Genomic DNA, 15,092 nt, shown 5'->3' on the forward strand with positions numbered 1-15,092 from the left:
AATGAAAAAGTGAAGTTAATGCAATAATATATTTACATACAGGATTTATATACAGGATTTTGTCCGTAAGGCCGTCAAGCGGGCATATATGGAAATTTAAAACTGAAGAAGCGGGTCTGTACCGAATTTGAAATTCAGACTTAACTTTAAAGTGAAAAAAGGAGCAAAGAAAGAGGTCTCAAACTGAAATTAATTGTATTCTAAGTTTTATTTTCATTCAGTATGGCAATAATAAACCAATTACAAATAAAAATGGTCACAATATGATATTTAATTTTCAGGGTGTTAAAACACGCTCTTGAACAATTAAGACACACATTGCAGACTTATAGGCACGTCTATGTGACATATCAACATCGAAAACGTCATTTTCAATTCAGTTATTTCAACCTTACATGCTTTCTGGAAAATCTCATAAGAAGAGACTGTGCAAGTGAAATAATTCATCTCAGAGAAGAACATGCACGCCTCGTAACAAATAAAACACAGCGCAAGGTACCTTGGAAAGAAAAGTAATTTGTTCTAAGCAATCAATGAAATCGCTATTGAGACTACTATATCACGTAACTCCACCCTAAAGCTATAATTAAAAAGTCATGATTACCTGTGCGATACCATCATTTACGTGTCTTCCAGCGACCTGATGTAATCTCAATAAGTATTTTTTATTAATTACACTGCCGCCAAGACTATCACCATTTTCAAAAGAGCATTTGGGGATAATCGAAAGACTTCGCCCCTAGTAAATAGCAAGTGCCGCGGTAATATACCACCCCTTCGTGGAAAGACGGTACCAGTGGGTCTTTCGAAGAACTTCCACATGTAGCTGTTTAATTCATGTTTTACAGAACAATGGATTGGCTGTTCTGGTACTTAACACAGTAATCAGGATCTGATACAATTATACCAGATGTTTTTCACTTGGCTTTATTTTATTTTTTAAGGGCGGCATCGGAAATGGTTTTTTCTCTGCTGCAGCGCCAGCGGTATTATTTTTAAGGGGTGACGTGTTGCTCTTTAGTGGTGGTGGAGGAAACGGTCTTTTGTCTGCCAGTACAGCAGAATTAGTGTTGTTTTTGTGATTTCCATTTGGCATTGTCTTCAGGTTCGTTTGTTTATTGCCATCGGCATTGTTTGTGGATGTCCCCGTCGATCGCGTATTACCGTTCTGTCGCGGGGGTTCAGGCACTTTGAGTGTATCCTTAGGGAAGACTTTACCAGAGTGAGGTCGGTATCTCTGAAGTCGCTGTTCCTTGGAGGATTTGGGTCTGCAACAGCGTTTGCAGCAAAACGTGCAACAGATGATGAGGAGCACTAAGACAATGGGCACTAAAATGAAAAACCAGGCTAAATACTGGGCACAAACGTAATGTGAGGCACAATACATCTCAGTGACGTTCACCGCTGCAGAACCATTGTCCGGGAAACCATCGACTCCGCTTATGTTTACAATGTCATCCCCATACATTAAAGGGATGGTTGCAGTTTCGGGTGAAAAAGATATTCCCACAAAGACGCACCTGATTTTCAATTTGGGCGGTGTAGTGAAAAGGGAAATATCGTTTGGCTCATTGCCAGAACTCGTCAGTTCTTGTTCGTCATCAAATGATTCGTTTAAATACAACATGCTGTCATTCTGAACGATCATATCAAATTCAAGTACATAAGTAACGTTTGTATTGGTCGAATTTGTGGAATTAATAGTTGTTGCGTTTCTATCTGCGTCCGAAATAGCCATGAAATCGTCAGTTATTTTCTCGCCCATTACCATGTCGTCATTGTCGTCGGACGTCTCATTACCATTTACTTTCGTGGAGATGGTTTTCCCACGGGAAATCAAAGAGCTATTTTTGTCGATTGTTTCATTGGCTAATAGTCCTATCTCATCAATCACCGTTCCATTGGTTTTTGCTTTCATTTCGTTTAATACCACTAATTTGTCCTCTACACTAACCGTGTGGTTTATGTACTCCCTTTTTTCCTCATATTCAGACTCGTTGATTGTGGCGTTGCGAAAATTGGTCAAATTCTCTGATGGTTTAACAGAACTGGTATCAAATACCGGGTCAGTGTCGTTGAGTATTGTACATCTGTATCCGTGGGATGTAAAATTCGTGATGTCTTCTGCCCTTGCATAAACCGTGAAGGTTTCTCCCCAGGGTGCTGTAGGCTCCCCTGGGGTTATCCCTTCGGAGGTGACACTGTTAGAAGACGAATTGTCGGAAGCAACATCACCGGAATCGGTCAAGTTTTCTAAACTCGTGCAATTATTCAATGAATCTGGCACGCAGTCCGTGCCATTATAGTTTTCCCAGTTCGAAACGGAACAGTTTGTTCTATTTCCCGTACACAGTTTATTTCCCTCTCCATCAAAAATAGTTTCATTATAGTCTCTGCCTGTTACATTTCGGTTGACATATGTGCCATTGACAAATAAATGTGTGGCGTTGTACCACGGGCTTGAAACGTTAGTTTTGTTTCCACCCATAAAGCCCGTAGTGGTGCTTTCACCATTGCCAGGCCCACCAGTGTTGCTCCCGCCATTGCTATTCCCATTACTGTTACCGTTGCCGTTTCCATTGTCACCGTTCCCAGCATTGCTGTTGCCATTGTTTCCGTTGCCATTGTTACTGTTTCCATCATCACCGTTGCCATTGTTTCCGTTGCCATTGTTACCATCGCTATTATTGTTGCTTTCTATTCCGTTATTGGCGCCGTCATTGCCGCCGTTATTGCCTTCTCCATTATAACCATCAGTAGTCCTGCTGGTACTCCCTGAAGCTGCATCAGAATCCCTTACAGTAGTGACTTTGAAAACAGTTTCAGTAGTCAAATTATTATTGTTCCTGTTACTGTCTCCGCCTGAATTACCATCGTTGCCGCTGTTGTCATTGCCGTTGGAGCCATCGTTGGAACCACCGCCCCCGCCGCTAATTCCAGAACCTGAAGTTGTAAAATCACCGAGAAGACGAGTTGTACCACTTTCACCACTCCAGTTACTGTCACCGTCACTGTGACTTGTGGTCATACCTGATAGCCAAACACCGGGGGTTGTAATACTTTCAGTGCTGTGACCATTTTCAGTGCCATCACTACTGGCTGAAGTGTACTCGTTCAAAGTCGTTCCAGCGCCATCATAGCTATTTGGTAATGGCGTTGCGTCACGTCCCCCATCGATGACGTCAGATGACGTCGTTAATTGATAAGTGCCGTCGTTGTACTCCCCGCGTCCTGTTGTTAATGAAAAAATCGGGCTATAGGTTGTCGAATCACCCCATTCCGCAGGATCTCTGGTCGCCGAGAGTTGTGAGCCTTGAGGCAATGTGTCTGAGGTAGCTCCGTTGTTCATCCAACCGTCGATATTTGGAGTGGTTGGGTCTTCCCCGTTGTCCTCGCCATATGACGGAGAGGTGACACCATCACTATTCAAAGAGGAGTCTGTTGAAGCTGCTGTTCCAAAGTATGTCGGTGTAGTCCCTGAAATTGGTGCAAACGTATATAATTCTAGAATCATTAATAGCACAATTGTTTTTTAATATAACTTATCTAAAGTGACTTTCTCTATAAAAATGATATACGTAAAATAATCCTAGGTAACTTTTGTCGTGGTCTATAAAAGATAATGTATATCCAATTAATACAAATGAAAACAAAGAAAATGAATAAGAAACAATTTCGTTAAAAAGTAAACATTTCCCGACCGGTTGTCATGAAACGCACGACACACCTGCAAGACGCTCGAATTCAGAAAGGCGGACGAGACACGACGGGTGCCTCATACTATAGTAGAGATAATGAAGCTTCCAGATTCGTAAACCTTCAAAATTGCCTAGTCAGATTCACTTGGTTTGCACCCGATTATTTCCTCATACGTAAAGTAAATAACTTGAAACATATATGTAGATTTCACCATAATGCGTTCATGAACCCAGGTCTGGCAATGTTCTACTTGTGAGTGAGGCGTTGTACTTACATCGGAGAAAGTGTAAGATAAGGACACTCCACGTGAAATAGACAGTGCCACTGCAGAAAGGAGAGATGACATACTGCCGATGGCGAAACACGAAACTTTTTCAGATTACAGAAAGAAAACGGCTAAGGCATTTCTCTCTCTCTCCCTCTCTCACACACAAACACACGCACACACACAAACACACGCAGAAACACACACACATACACTCACACACACACACACAAACTAAATGCCGAACTGGTGAGTTTGCTGAACAAGGCACCACGCTTCGAGAACACTAAGGAAAAGGCATTAAAGAAAACAGGATAGGAGCTATTTCAGGGATTCAAGGTAATTTATACACAGCACGGCACGTGCTCTTGCAGATAAACGAATTTCAGAGTAGGAAATATTTTATAATGTGAGTCAACTAAATTCACATCATGAGCGGTTGAAAAATTGCACAATTCCGCCAATAACAGCCTCGAAACCATTTGGAATAGCTCCGTCTATGAAACACAATAACATAAAGAGGAAACTTGAAAATACAAATACGTGTAACAATTTTATTAGAATATAAGGAAAAACTGTCGAGTTTACAACGAGAAACAGTAAACAATACAGAATAAAATAGAATTGATTTTCAAACAATATCACATTAAAATATGCAATGGGAAAATGAAAAATGAAAGAGTTCAATTGAAATGGATTGTGCCGCAATATACCAAGTGAATCTGACCAAACGTTGGCAGTATTTGCATGCAATTCTATGCTTTTATGTCATTTGTAAAAGCGACGATCGTTAAGAAGTGACGATAAATTTAAAGTCTACGCTACCTCATCCGCTAAATAGAATTTTTTTATTGTCATAATTGAACTCTTTTTCTTTTTTTGTCATCCTTTTGTTGCATGCTGTAGCTAAAACGACTCTTATATCATATATCTCATAATGTTAGATGATTTGGACGGGCTATGATAATGCTTTAGTTAAGCGAATATGATGAGTATTAAACTATTAAGTCTCTACGTATTCAAATATATATATATATATATTCATATTCTTATGCATTATTACATGTTTTGATACTTAAATATATCACAGCCAATATCTACGCCTTCTCTTCTTATTTATATGTGCAAGACCTATGCTGTGCTGGGTAGTGAAAGCAAATGCTAGATTTTTCCTAAAGCAATTTTGGTAAAAATCAAAACAAATATGCACGTCAATTGCCCATTATACTTTCCAAACATAAATTGGAAAAAAAAACGTTGTAATTTAGGGGCGCTATTTTCTGAATTCTTTTGCGCAGAACGATATTTGTAAGATATAGAAATCCCATAACGATACCATTTAAAGGCTTTCTCTCAGCTATCACTATGAAGCTTGCTTGTTCTACCTATTCTACGTGTGTTTAGTTCATGCACATGCATGTGTCATTAAATATACTAATGTATAACATTAAATCAGATGAGTCCGGGTCGGAAACTCCTTTGGTGCTGATGTACTTTTACGTTTTCCGCTTGGTTCTTGTGCAACTCTATTTTTCTTAGAGTTTTTATATAACATAGCCAAACAAAAAGCTGCCCCTACAAGTATCAACAGTCCTGCGAATATTCCTATCACTAGCAAAATCATATTCGGATCAACAATGGGTTGATCACCATCGTCATTTCTTGTAGAATTTAAGCTTTTATCTGCTTTACCGTTTTTAATTATGTCCCTGAGAATGTTAGAATCTTCGTTCAGAACAACGTTTGATTGTCCATCTTTCAATCTCGTCTTACCTCGACCATCAGAGCCGTCGCCATCGCCATCGCCATCGCCATTAGCGCCGCCATCTTGACCGCCATTTGCACCGCTCGTATCGTCTGCGCCATCACCGCCGCCATTACCTTCCGTGGAACCATCGCCCCCTCCTAACCCCCCATTTAAAGATTGTGTGGACCCCTCAGAACCAGTACTGACATCATTTACAGTGGTGTCAGCACTGGTCCCCAGGCCCTCGCCATTGCTGCCGCTTTGACCGCTGCCGCTTTGACCGCTGCCGGTGACACCAGTGGTGTCCGTGGCCCCTTCACCATTGGCAGTAGATGACATGTCGCCACCCAGCCCAGGTGTTAAGCCATTTTGTAAATCAGCATCGGTATTGCCTGCGCTTTTGTCAGTGGAACCCTGGGTATCAGTGCTGCTATCAGCACCAGTGGTGACATCAAGCGTGACGTCATTAGGACCACCAGTCTGTTTTCCACGTTCTGCGCCTGCGCCTGTGCCGCTCACGTCGCTTGCGCTTGAATTTCCGTACATATTTGTTCCGTTTTCGTACATCCCATTCGTAGTGCCATTTAGGAAACCAAATGATGACGTCACTCCACCGTTTTCGCCGCTCTGGTCGTCAGGACCAGTGCCGCCACTTTTGCCGTCTGCGCCAGTGCCCCCTGAAACGTCGGAATCGGTATATTGAGCATACAAATCATACATAGCGCTTGTAGCGTCATAAGCACCATTATTTACTCCTCCTTCACCATTGCCTGGACCACCAGCACCACCAATTCCACCGCCTTGGCCTTCAGCGCCACCTGTCGACGAGTCACCTGTGCCATCTATACCTGTTCCGTTCAAGCCACCTGTGCTGTTGGTGCCGTTCAAACCATACATTGTATTAGGATCTTCCGTCGTGATATTTGCTACAGTCGTCGGTTCGGTTGTGGTTGGAACTGATGTTGTAGATTGGGTAGAGACAGTGGTTGTCGTAAACCCGCTATTCTCCTCTATCCACTGTTCTAAACCTAAAATGATTTAAAATACACGATAGAGCTGCCAACTTGTATAATTCTGAATTGAAATATTCGCTTTAATCGTGTCTTTAACACTGTTGATCGTATTTTGTTAAATGTAAACAAAAGTTAAAAAAAAAACATTTAATAAGATCAACTTGAAATCAAATAAAATCAAATAATGCCATTTACTTCTTCTGTCCCTTTGAACATTTTTGTTTGCTTCTCCTTATGCGGAATTGAAGGGCAAGGCGATCGCATTATTGCATGCTTGAAGAGGGTTGTTTACTACGACACCGCCTATAATTACCTGTGTCCGCGTTAGCCACCCATGGTCAAAGTATATTTCTGCACTAAGTTGAAAACTCATTTGTTACACTGCAATGATTAGGCATTTGAAGGCAATCTACATGCGTTTGAAAATTCCCTACAGTCATACGGGCCATTCAGAATAGATCCGGTTATCAGCTGACCCAAGGATCAAATATGGATTCGGATTTGTATTTTATATCGGATCTAAAGAGATACCATTACACCGATTCGGATATATATTTTACATCAGATCTAAGGAGATGCCATTCCGAATGGTTATCCTAACCATCTTTCAACTTATTGCTAGTTTATCCTGTGCTGTGAATAAGTGCGTAAAAGAGAATTTACTTTTACCTGGAAAAACATGGTAAAACAGATATGGAAAGACTTAAGATTCGAGCCTAATGTTTAACAAGTTTTTATAATTTTACCTTGGCACCCGGACTCCACTATTGTGGCGTAGCACACCGACCAGTCTTTGGACGGAAGGTTCTCTAACCTGTTGTATTGCGTAATACGTTGAACACCCTCAATGACAGTACCGCATCCATCTAAAACCTGATACTGCCTTACGATATTCGTGGTACAGACTGTACCTGACGTCACATCCGTGTAAGAAATAGTGACATCACCAAGATTTGAACACTGCTCGTGCTGCCACGCGGTTGCTTCGCCCGCATTGGCAGGAGAGTTGCCAGAGTCGTTTACGCTGCTGCAAAGGACCACGTCGTCTGGAACGTAGAGGATCGGCGGAATGGCCGCCACGTCTTCATCTATTAAGCCGTCATTGTCGTCATCCTTGTGGTTCAGCAGTTCCTCGTCAACTTTTCCGTCGCAGTCGTTGTCCTCGCCGTCTGTGCTCTTTCCATAGGTCGGAACACAGCTTTCACGGTCCAGGTTTGCCATACGCATGCCCCCTGGATAGCCGTAGGACACAGAGGTGCCCCACCCATACGAGAACACAGAGAACGTGGCTATCGGGGACAGGTGCTCTATCACGTGAGATCCAGACGAGACTCGAATCTGGCCTCCAACAAGGTCTGTTGTGGGAATATCAATCCATTGGACCGACGCAGAATCACTTTTTTCTTCTATAGTCCCTCCATCAATACGAAGACCGTCCAAATCTGTCTTTTTTATAATGACATTAATGTAATTTCTGTAGTCAGACTCAGTGTCAACTGTTGCTATAGTGTATCGTGCAGAGTATTGCTCGATAGGAGGCAAAACCATCATGAAAGGATCTGCGTCCAGGTTGTCCGTTGAACTGCTTTGCGCAAACTGTAGCACCATGATTGGGAAATTTGATTCAATGTAAGCAAGAATTGGGGGTTCTATTGTTATCTCATATTTTTCTGTCGCCTGCAGAGTAACAGACATTGGATATTGGGTCAAATAAATGTCCACTTTTGTCTCATTCCTAGAAGCTACAATTCGAAACACATCTCCAGACCTGCGTTCCGCTGAAGGAACCGTTCCAAAACGGTATCCCCATTTTTCAACCGGGAACATCTGCTCCACGAGATGATCGCACGCCACGTGACCGCAGGGGACGTAACTACACACGTTACCCGACATTACGGCAACAGGCTTTGAGGAGAATATCTGATACCCTGTGACGTCAAAGTCAGACAGCTGGATGGTCTCCAGTCTGTTCAAAGTAAAATTGGCAAATCTTGCGAGATCAGCATTCAGGGGTTCGTATCGGGGAGCAAGAATCCTTACGCTCGTATTGTCATGAACCCCGACAATCCCAAACTCGCCCCGTAGTTTTGCGACTGAAATACAGGCCTCATAGCTACCTGTAATATAGTGCGTCCCTAGAACGTCAACTGGGAGGCCCAGAAACGCGTCAGAGGTCCCCTGCGCCGAGTTGGCTGCGTAAATAACGAACTCCTGATCTGAGAAGAGACGCAGGCCTCTGTTTTCGATCAGATTGTCAATCATGACGACGGAGGTAGGCAAGTCTACTCTGGTGATTGTGTTCGGTGCAACGGTGACAACCATGTCTTCCATGTCAATATCATAGCCCGCCTGGAGGTACACGGTGATGTTGCTGTGATGGTTGGTGGTGAGGTATACAGAAATGTTGGTGTTGGCGTAGTTGGAGATGTAACCAATAATGAACTCTGTCCCCATGTTGTCTGGGAGAGCTAGAACAGGAACAGTAAGAATAAATATCAACACAGGATGAAATCAGTCGGAATACTTACTACAATCTGATTGTTTTTCATATAAAATGATACATGCAATGAACATATTATTGCAACGCTCTGGAGAATCCGATTCAGGTTAACAAAACGGTTCAGGTGAAATGACAAACTTTCGTAAACACTGTTATCAATCTCGATAGCTTAATTTATCAGAACTTTTTAAAAATTTTTAGGATTTGCAGATATATTTTTTTTAATTGCAAAGTTTTGAAGTTTGCATACGTTTGATTCAAGACGACAAACACACACAGACACGCACTTTATTGCATTACCTGACAGGAGTTTTTTTTTTCTTTAAACCAATTTACTGAAAATGATTAATTATTAAAGGCTGATAATGTAATCGGGCATGAGCCCCGTCTTGTATCTTGGGGCTATATATAGACTCAAAGATATTTTAATCAATCAGTGATGATGGTTCCTCGGATGTACGACGCCATTATCGCACATAACTATGGTGTAAAATACACTGTTCATTTTTCTCGTGCCCTGAATCGGTATTGTATCTGTCTGAAAAACTCCACAGCTAACTTCGCACAGATAATGGGAAAATAACGACCTAGCTGTAAAGAATAACCAGCGGCTACTTTGATGACGTTATTTTTTATAACCAATAAAAAGGGCAGGATATTTTCAATGTTTTTTTTTTTTGTGTGTGTGTGTGTGTGTGTGTGTGTGTATGTGTGTGAATAAGGCTATACTTTTGGCTTTCGAAAAGACTATATATATTGTCACTGCAAATGAACTTTACTCATTTGGTGTAATATGTGTTTCTGATCAACAGAAAATAGGCCCAAGATCTACACATATAAATAAGGACACTGTTCAATACAGATGGTGGGCATTTCTTTTTTTAAGCGAGGAGGCCTTTATGGGAACTAGTTTTTAGAATGATATCTGATTCTAATACAATTATAATCGACGAAAAACAGGACCCTAGTGTGATATTCTATCAAAAGTTATCTGTAAAATTATTCGTAAATCACAGTGCATGTACGCATTTATTTATTTATTTATTCAATGATTGTTGATAAATCAAGTGATTTAATCATTGGATGACTTAAAATGGGACATCGTGAGACTGATTAAAGAAATAAGTAATTTTGTTGAATAACATGGGTTGTTCGACATTGCACGTTATCTATCTTCACTCTCTGGTCTTGGGTATCAAATTCGGCTAATAAGAACGCTTCTGAGAATAACTTCAATGCCAAATAATGAAAGAAAGAAAGAAAAAAGAAAAATGAAAAAGAAACAGATAGATGCCATGTTTTTAAGTTCCAAAACTTAATATCAGGCCATTCATATTACATTCACTGGGCAAGAGCACAGATACCTCAATTAAAATGCCAGCACAAAACAACGACAACAGGAAACCAGTCTTGGCCTTCTAATTTTAAGAAACTCTACAAGGTACGTCATTGCGATGACGCATTTTGTTGGGATTTTGAAATAACTGAGCATCTTTGTGCAACGTCTACCCACGCATAGAATTCCGCAGCGGCAAATCAGAATATGGGTCCTCGCATGTGCAATAATCATGTGTTTTTTTCGATTGACGGTATAAAAATATATTTGACTTGCTCTGCAGTAAGAGCTGCTACATTTCGGTCGTGATTCATCAAACGTGAACTTGGTGACCACTCCTCAATTGTCCAATACCCCCACTTGTAATACATGGAGTTCTCAAGATATGTACACTGGTTAATTATTCAGCACCTCTGTGTTGAAAATCGAAGCTTATCGTCACAGTAAATGAATCAAATGGCAACATGACTATTAATTAACTCTCTGTGGTTCTCTGGGGGGTTGTGTATGTATGGCTTGTCCGAGACGAGCGTTATTTGCTAAATCATGCCTTTGTCTATAAACAGTGTCACCCTTCCATCTTCATTCCAAGTATTCTTAAAAAGCGGAACTGTCCACTATCGTATAATAATGTTTCATAGTTTTTGTTGAACATCATCTGCTTACGAATTCGTAACACTCGCATGCAATTTGTCTTAAGTCCATACACTATGCTTTGTTCGTAAGACTTGTTTATGCTCAACCATTTTGTTGTATTTATTCTTGATTTTACATTTCCCTTTCACTTCACAGTGAAATATTTACTAAAAACAAGTTTATACAAGAAGACATTTTTGTAACTATCAAATATTTCACAAAATTGCAAGCTGCCTGCCAAATTATTGTTTTCGTTATTGTTTTCAAAAGTAAACAAACTAGTAAAAAAATCCAGAGAAACTCTCTCTCTCTCTCTCTCTCTCTCTTTTTCTCTCTCTCTCCATTTCTGACATACGCCTTTTCAGTAACCGAATGCTTTCTTCAAAATAAAACAAAGAAGTTTCCAGAATTGAGGTTTTAGTTTGCCACTGCTAAAATCTGAAAAAAGTTCGTGTGTGTATATACGTATTTTAAATTTGTTTGCATAAAAGAGTCGATTGTGTCAAATCTAACATATTAAAATATTTCACATATTCATTCCCGATCTTCCATGTCTTTCATAAGAAACCCAGTCCGATGCTCTTTTAAATAAGACTGCATTGTGAATCAAACAACAACATGGACATCCAAGACAAAGCCATAACACTAACGCATTATTCATTGTATGGGAAATTGCCCTCATTTCAATATTTTCGGCGAATAAACAAACATCACCCAGATTAAAAATAATAATGATGTATTTGAAAAATGGCACTTTACCTGCTATAGAAACAAAGAGCTGAAACAGCCCCATAAAGATCCCAGCTCCTGCGACCTGCCATTGCCGCCATGAACCAACCCCCATGTACATAATCATCATCCTTAATCCCGTTTTTCGTGAACCATCGCCTTCCAGTCCGGGGACGCATGATATTTACGTGGCACCCTTATCGCTATCATACCTGCTGAATACCTGACAGACATAAAAAATCTCCTTTAGAAGCTCCAAAATTTCCTCAGTATGTCTAATGACAGGGCAGTATTGATTGGCAGTGACGCACACACCTGCTAGGTAAATTTCGTGCCAAGGAAAGTTAATCAGCATCCAGCACTGCCTGATGACACCCATGGGAGATGCGTGCTATAGGACCTAGGAGGCCGTTTTCGTGACTGGCATACACTCCAACTGTGTGAACTAGGAGTAAAGCCAAATGAGCTTCAGCATGGGCAGTGGGGCCTTGTTTGCAAGTGACCGATAAGATCAACGAACGTGTTAATTAAAATTAATGCGTCAATATACCATGTAACTTTTTAATCTTGTTTGTACTGTTCAAGATTTGGTTCCGTACCACAAGATGACAGCGCTACCCAGTGTGCTTTAAGGGTCAAATTCCTCTGAGAGCATAGGTACTGCGTTTCCGGGAGGAGGTCGGTGCGTATCTTTCAATCTCGACCTATCTTTTGCATATAAATCAATAATTATATTAAAGAACATGCGTCACATGATACGGACACGTTCTTGAAGAAAGACATTTTAACGTAACATTCGTATCTGAGATCAATGTTTGATCTTTATTTTAACAACTGAAAGTTGGATAGTACATTTTTTATCTTTAAAAAATATAAAGGACATAAAAATACAGTCAATATTTGATGTGGATATTTTTTCAAATAACTTTTCTTCGATATTTTCCTATTTTGCTGAATAATATATAAAAACAAAGTTTTGAATCATGTTCTAATAACATCAGTTTGCTAATTAAGCATTACAGAAAACATTTTGTGATTTCAACTCATAAAACAACTATTCAATGCATTATGCAGATCTCTATGTTTTTATGTTATCAACTGTAAATGAGCCCCACGGAGACAGTTATTTTTAGTGACAGCAACGGTCAGCTGCTACCAGGGCTCTCTAGCAGCTGGCCATTTTTTCTGACCGGTTTAGTTTAGTCCTGAATAACATTCCTGGTATCGGCCAGAGTGCGTCTGAGCTGGTTCAGACGAAGGTCAATATTTTGTTTTGCAAAACGCAGCGAAGTGATATCGACAAAAACACATTAGCCTATTTCAATCTTTATCAATAAACTGTCAAAATTTTCTGTAAATACTTGTGTTGGTACAATGCGATTGCATTGGTGTTGACGGTAATTAGACCTCAACTGCTACAATGCCAAACCTCAGGCCTTCTCGCCTGCCACATTGGCAATATAAGAACGCCAATTGTTTCTTTGGGCAAAACTCAGAAACAACTCTCGTACCAAGAAGGTAGAGCGTAGTCCTTGAGTAATGATGCTTAGGACTTGGATAACCAAGAAAGACGCTTCTACCTTCCAACTTAGGAGGGTAGGGGGTGTAAAGAAGGATTAGATAAGGAAAGCAATAATATTATGAACAAGATAAAATGAAGAATGATAATTCAAAGAACGCTGAGATCATCTTTTGATTGGTTTATGTGGTCGTCAGCTATATTATGATGTCACAGAAATTTATTTTTGACGTCACAGTAGATGAATTAGGCCTACGGGTACTAGTAACTTTTTTGATGTCATAACAAGGTTGTCTTTGCGGTGATTAAAACTGCTGATCATAAAGCAAAATTAAGCCTACATTTACATTTAGGTAGCGTGCACGTGACCAAGAGACCCTAGGCACTGGTTTGAGGGAACTGTCTGTACGTAGGCGTGGGTCCCAGGTCCCACCGCTGCAGAAGGATACACCTCGAGCGACACATTAAAACATAGGATCTCGGAATGTTTTTTTTTTTTTTTTTTTTTTTGCGATTATAATGCTCAATGGAGTGTAAGTAAAATTTATCAGTATTAAATTGGCATCCTTCCCATTTTAATTGTAGACTTGAATCATGACTTCACTTGACATTTTCCAAAAGCATTTATTACAGATTCTACCTTGAAATTGAAATCCCTGTGCATCTTTTTTTCTCTGGAAGTGTGGCCAGAAACGATGTTTCGTCAAAACCATAACCGAGCAAAGTTAGACAAGTTGCACATTCCGTATGTAATCTTATTTAAAATGAGAGATAAAATTTTTTTCACTCTCCGAATTACCTTGGCAGTATGTTGTTTGGAGACTATGACGTTGTGAATATTGTGACGTCACAACAAGACGAGTGTTAAGTTGTGGATATTGTGACGTCACAACAAGACGTATGTTGAGCGGTTACTGAAAGTCATGGTACAATTCATTTTCCGGAAACAAAATGGGGCATACATGTGTAGTTACATATTTCAGAATTATTCATTTTTAAATGCACATGGCTAATAAGTTAACATCAACAAATCTACTTTATAAAATTTAAATTTAAATAAAAATTCTGAATTCACTACACCTCATGCATAAATATGTATCATACTCTTATCTTCACAAACAGGTCACGAAAAAGGTGTGAAGAACAATGCTATCAGTTATCAGCCATTAGGATAACAATTGTCTTTTATTATGCACACCTGCACGCAATTACAGTGCTGTGACATCACAGAGAATTTTATTGCATATTAGGACGAAAAGACGGGTAGCGTGGCCGAGCGGTCTAAGGCGCTGGTTTAAGGCACCAGTCTCTTCGGAGGCGTGGGTTCGAATCCCACCGCTGCCACAAATTTTGCAATTATTTGAGCTGCACAACATCTTCATTAATGATAGTATTTTAAATACGACGGAGTGATTGATACGTATGCAATCTTACAACAGACAATAATCGTAATAGACACCCCCTCCCTTCGCTTGGAGCCCGCCCTTCATGACGGCAGGGGTGCCTGGTCTCAGCTGAGGGGGCCGCTCTACGAAGCCACTAGAAAATTTACTCGCCAGAAAATAACATTCCATACTTGATATTCATCCTGCATATTTTGTTAATATATGCACTAAGCGGACATATTCAGAAATTTCTGTACGAAATA

General features: G+C 40.3%; 1 protein-coding gene and 1 non-coding gene across 2 annotated transcripts; one reads left to right on the forward strand and one right to left on the reverse strand.

The window, feature by feature from the left end:
* Nucleotides 1–195: 195 nt before the first annotated feature.
* Nucleotides 196–12,314, reverse strand: LOC147763759 (uncharacterized). Its single transcript, XM_087005340.1, has 4 exons — nt 11,956–12,314; nt 7,471–9,192; nt 5,738–6,739; nt 196–3,477 (listed from the first exon to the last, which is right to left on the reverse strand). Exons 1-4 carry the CDS (start codon nt 12,053–12,055, stop codon nt 902–904), a joined length of 5,400 nt encoding a protein of 1,799 aa, XP_086861466.1. The 5' UTR covers nt 12,056–12,314; the 3' UTR covers nt 196–901.
* A 2,392-nt stretch (nt 12,315–14,706) lies between these two features.
* Trnal-aag (transfer RNA leucine (anticodon AAG)) lies at nt 14,707–14,788 on the forward strand. The gene has a single exon. It is a non-coding gene; the product is annotated as a tRNA-Leu (tRNA).
* The last annotated feature ends 304 nt before the right edge of the window (nt 14,789–15,092 follow it).

Source organism: Lingula anatina, chromosome 2 (genome assembly GCF_051362555.1).
Source record: "Lingula anatina isolate TDL-2025a chromosome 2, LinAna3.0, whole genome shotgun sequence".
NCBI classification, from domain to species: domain Eukaryota; kingdom Metazoa; phylum Brachiopoda; class Lingulata; order Lingulida; family Lingulidae; genus Lingula; species Lingula anatina.

Bases quoted from the DNA above. Each gene is read 5' to 3' on its own strand.
- LOC147763759 (XM_087005340.1), bottom strand. From the start codon at position 12,055: ATGATGATTATGTACATGGGGGTTGGTTCATGGCGGCAATGGCAGGTC. The intron at 9,193-11,955 runs GTAAAGTGCCAT...TTCCTGTTCTAG, and splicing joins GCTCTTTGTTTCTATAGCAG to CTCTCCCAGACAACATGGGG. The intron at 6,740-7,470 runs GTAAAATTATAA...AAATCATTTTAG, and splicing joins AGTGGAGTCCGGGTGCCAAG to GTTTAGAACAGTGGATAGAG.